General features: G+C 50.6%; 1 protein-coding gene across 1 annotated transcript in view; it reads right to left on the minus strand.

Annotated features, from left to right (window-relative positions):
* LOC125027368 (maltase-glucoamylase-like) overlaps positions 1 to 5,000 on the minus strand; it is a 23,855-nt gene that overhangs the window by 14,541 nt on the left and 4,314 nt on the right. The window contains exons 5-6 of the mRNA XM_047616416.1: positions 3,716 to 3,757; positions 292 to 349 (exon numbers count right to left, since the gene is read on the minus strand). Of these exons, the coding sequence (XP_047472372.1) occupies positions 292 to 349; positions 3,716 to 3,757 (100 nt within the window). The remainder of the gene's footprint in view (positions 1 to 291; positions 350 to 3,715; positions 3,758 to 5,000) is intronic.

Raw genomic sequence — 5,000 nt, forward strand, 5'->3', positions numbered from 1 at the left:
AAAAAATATTTTCAACTCCCTACACATATATATGGCTGTGTGTGTGTGTGTGTGTGTGTGTGTGTGTGTGTGCGTGCATGCGTGCGTGCGTGCGTGTGTGTGTGTGTGTGTGTGTGTGTGTGTGTGTGTGTGTGTGTGTGTGTGTGTGTGTTTGTGTGTGTTTGCGCGCGCGTGTATGTATGAGTGTGTATATGTCTGTGTGAGACTGTTTGTGTTTATATGCGTGTGTGCTAATCCATATGTAAATGAATTCCCTTAACTCTACCAACTCCACAAAGGCCAACTCCTCACCCATCGCATTGGAGTTGAAGAACAGAGCAGAATAAGCCTCGCCAGTGTCCGGGTCGATGTTGAGGGGGGGGGGGGGGGGGGTTGCGAAGTTCTAGCTTCGCCCGGGCCTTCTAGATATGGCCCGGCCTGTGTCAGCTTTTTTACGGCTGTCTCATTGAGTTGTCTGACACTCGGTGCTTACCGTGGCGGCGGGATTGCCAGCAAGCGCTCCTGCCGCCATGGTGTAAGCATTTCGCATAGCCTCTTTACCAGCACGGCGGCTGTTGTGGGCGGTCCATGTCTCAGGAATTGTGTATGGTTACAATTTTCTAGGTAGTGGACTAGTGTGGCGTTCGGCTCGCCGCAGTGCTTGCAGCACCATTCATCGCGTTCGATTGTTGGGATAATCTGCCATGCACAGTGGTAACCTAGGCGCATTCTGTGAAGAATGACTTCGGTACCTCTGTTGCTTACTTCAGAGAGTGCCAGTGGTTCAGAGCCTGTGGCGTCTGAGTACCAGCTGGCCGAGGGGGAGGTTCTCGTTTCCTCTCTGTGGAGCTGCCGTAGGAAGGTACGACCGACCAAGGCACACTTCTCCATAAGTAATTTTCGGCTCGGTTTTATCGTCATGGGATTTGGGGGCATACCCCTGCCAGCGGCGGCTAGTCTGTCAGCAAGCTCGTTCCCTCTGATGCCGATGTGGCTTGGGACCCAATTGATGATAATTCTTCTACCCTGAGCAAGAATTCTCTGTGCCATTGTGAGAATCGTGGTCAGTAGGTAGATGTTGTCTGTGGGTGAGCTGTGCTGAAGACAGTCAATGGCTGCCCTGGAGTCTGTGTGTATGACCACGTGTCCTTCCCTTAGGGACGCGTGGCCTAGGGCTCCCATGATTGCAACTGCCTCTGCCTGTAGCGAGGAGGCGTTGTCTGTTACCCTCATGGATCGTGTGGCATCCCTAGCTGCAAAGCCGGCGCCTGCAGTGTGGCTCAAGGGATCGACCGATCCATCCGTGTAGTATGTTCTACTACCCGGAGGAGTGATGGCTGCAATGACCCTGTGGGCTTCTGCCTTTAGGCTAGGCATGGGGTATAGGCTCTTTTTCATTGACAGGTTCATTATATTGAACTCTATCAGGCTCAGTGCCCACGGCGGGGCTTCGGCAAAGTCGGGGTGGGGGGAGTCCATGCCCTTAGCAAGAAGCTGTTCTTTGAGCTGATGGCGTATCAACACCCTGGCTGTATGAGACAGCCAGGAGTTGTTTGCAACGAGCTCGTTGTCTTGTTCGAGGCATCTGACTAATTTTTGTCTTAGGCTTGTGTTCCTGGGAGCCTGGATGACCTTTGACAGAAATTGTGTTGCCGTTAGATCGATTCGTGAGTCCAGGGGGAGAAGGTTTGCCTCCATCAGGAGGTTGAGGACCTTCGTCCACCTCGGGGCACCCAGAATGATCCTGGCAGCTTCATTTTGGACTGTTTCTAATTTGTCTGTGTGCTTTTTCTTTGCAGCAATTAGAGCGACTGAGGCATAGTCCACAATGGGCCGGACAGCATGTACATAGAATGATCTTAGTACTTTGTGTCTGGCCCCTATGCGTCTCCCAGTCATTGCTCTCATGACAGACAGTCTTGCTTTGGTTCGGTCAACCAGGTACTGGACCTCCTTATGGAAGGAGAGGGTCCGGTCTATCCTTACCCCAAGGTATAGGTAGTCCTTGACCCATTCTAATTCCACTCCCTGGATTTTCAGTCTTGTGCCTCGAACTCTCTGTCTCAAAGCCATGGCTTTGGATTTGGCAGCAGAGATCTTTAGTCCCGTCCTAAAACACTCCTCTGACACGAGGTCCAGACAACGCTGGGCTTTATTCTGGCTGCGTGGTCCAGTGGAGGTGATAGCGAGATCATCTGCATACGAGATGATCTGGCACCCCACTGGGAGGTTTATGTTGAGGATGCAGGACATTAAAGTGTTGAATAGGGCTGGACTGAGAACCCCACCCTGTGGCGTTCCATTTTCGAGCGGCATGTGCTGCGATAGGTGACCCTGGAATTTGACATTGGCAGTCCTGTTCCTGAAGTAGTCACCTATCCAAGCCAAGAGCTTTCCTCTGATTCCCTTCTGGATCAGGCTTTCCTGAATGGCAAGCGGACTTGCCAGTTCAAAAGCCTTCTCCAGGTCAAGGAATACCACCACAGCTGGGCCCTTGCTGATTGTGCTTAAGAGCGTGGCTAAGCTGTGTGCTGTGCCCATGCCCCTTGTGAACCCGTGAAGGTGTTCGTGCGGGGGTCCCGTTTTCCATTGAAGCCGGTTTAGTACCATCCTCTCAGCCGTCTTGGCCAGGCAGCTGAGCAGAGAGATGGGGCGGGTACTTCCCCGGCTCCTTTGGTTTTGGGACGGGAACTATGGTAGCCCTCTTCCAACTCTGGGGTAGAGTGGAAGTTTCCCAGGACTTGTTGATGAGTTGCAAGAGTGCACGCTCACCTGCTAGTCCTAGGTGGGAGATAATGGGGTACGAGATCCCATCAGAGCCCGGGGCTGTGTTGGAACTGGTTTTATAGGCTTTCCTTAGTTCCCTCAGAGAAAAGATAACGTCTGAGTTATCGGGTTCGGCTGCCCTTTCTCTGATCTGAGCGTGTCTGTCTGGCTGTAGACGCTCTTGTCTTGCCCTCAGCTCGGCTGGCAGACTGTTGCTGCTCGTTCTCGCAGAGAACTCGTGCGCCAGTCTGTTAGCCTCTGCTTGGGGGTCGTGATGGGTGCACCTCGGGGCTGAGCGGCTGGTAGCTCGCTTGACCCGTTGCCACAGCTCTGAAAGGGTGGTTTGGTGGTCGAAGGACTCACACCATTCCAGCCACTTTTCCTGCCTGACTCTGTTGGCAGTTTCCTTGGCATCCGTGACAGCTTCCCTTAGGAGGGATAGGTTGTCAGGGGTTCTTTGCCTTCGGAATAGTTTTCGGCACATGTTCACCCTGTGGTTGACCTCCCTGATCTCGTCATTGAAGTACCAGGCGTCTTTGTGACTTCTGGACCCAGGCCGAGTTTTGGGTATGGTCTGTGAGGCTGCTTCATTAATGGCGTTTAGCAGGCTGGCTTCGAGCACTTCCACATTTTCGCTTTGTGGGGGATTGTTGCATCTCAGACAGAGGGCCAAGGCGTTTTGAAACGCCTGCCAGTTGGCCTTGTCTGTTTTCCATCTTGGATTTGGTCTTAGGATTTCGGCTGGGCCAGCATCCATGAGGGTAGTTATAGTGCCGTAATGGTCACTTGTGACGGTCTCATCGACCCACCAGCCAATCCTCCCCACCAGAGTCGCAGTGGCCAGGGTGAGGTCTAGGACCCCTCCTCTGACATGCGTTGGCTCTTGGGTGTTGAGGAGAGCGATCTCAGGGAATGTCTCTAGCACGTCAGCTATGTGATAGCCGGCCGCATCCGGTGCCCGGCAGTCGATGTTGACGTAGTAGGGATGGTGACCATATTCGTTCATGTCGCCCTGATGGTGAAATGATGGTGACTAGGGTGGCGGTGATAATGAAGAAGATTGTGAAGATCGTGGTGGGAAAGGATGGTGATGGTGATAGTGATGGTGATGATGGTGAGAGGGATGACAGGGATAAATGTGTTGGAGGTAATGGTGATGGCTTTTATAGTAATGCAGATGATAGCAATGATAAGATAATGGTTATGATAGAAGTTGTGTTGATGGTGAGAGGGATGACAGTTAGTTTTAATGGTGGTGGTTGTGAGGAACAGTGATGACAATGGCGGTAATTGTGATGTATTGGAGTGATGATGGTGATGGTGATACAAGTTAATTTGTTGCTTAGCATTCTCTTACACTCTCCTTATCTGATTATTATATTACTTTCTCTAGCAACATCCTCTTATTTTTCTCAATTGTTATCTTCTTGACTCGATTTCCGTATCCTCCTTTTCATCTCCTTTATCAGTTTGCATTTTTCTGTCTTCACTCGCTTCTCATTTACTTTTTCCTTCACTTTTTCTTCTCCTTCTTAAGTTTTTAACCCTTTCATTCATTTTCTTCCTCTCATTTTCCATCCTGCTCCTTACCTCTCCTCCTTCTTTGTCTGTCTACTTACCTCTTCCTCTTCTCTACCCTATTTTCCTTACCTCCTCCTCCCTCTTTCCTTTTCTACTTCCCTCTCCTTTCTCTCTTTCTCCTTCCTCCTCTCCTTCCTCTCACTTCACTTCTCCCTCTTCCTCTCCTTCTTCCTCTCGATCTTCCATTATTTCTGACATTATTCATCTTCCTCTTCACCGCTCCCTTTCCCTATAGGCTTCTTCTCATCCCTCCCTCTCCTTTTCCCTCATCTTCTCCCTTTCTCTCTTTCTCCTTTTCGCCCTTCTGCTTCCTGTCATTCTCCTCCTTTCAATCAATCTTCATATGTGTCTTTCTCTCCTCTCTCTCTTCATTATTTTGTTTCTCCTTCTCCTGCTCTTTCACCCTCTCTGACTGTTTCTTTCTATCCTCTCCTTCTTCATCCTTCTCCATTTCCATCCGTATCTCCCTCTCTTTCCCCATTTCCATCCTCCTCTCTTTCTCCCCCTCTCCTTCCTTTTCCTTCTCCGTCTTCCTCTCTCTCTCCTTTTCCTTCTTCCTCTCTCTCCTTCTCCTTCTCCTTCTCCTTCTCCTTCTCCGTCTTCCCCTCTCCCTCCTTTTCCTTCTTTCTCTCTCTCCTTCTCCTTCTCCTTCTCCTTCTCCTTCTCCTTCTCCT

Source organism: Penaeus chinensis, chromosome 7 (assembly GCF_019202785.1).
Source record: "Penaeus chinensis breed Huanghai No. 1 chromosome 7, ASM1920278v2, whole genome shotgun sequence".
Lineage (NCBI taxonomy): Eukaryota > Metazoa > Arthropoda > Malacostraca > Decapoda > Penaeidae > Penaeus > Penaeus chinensis.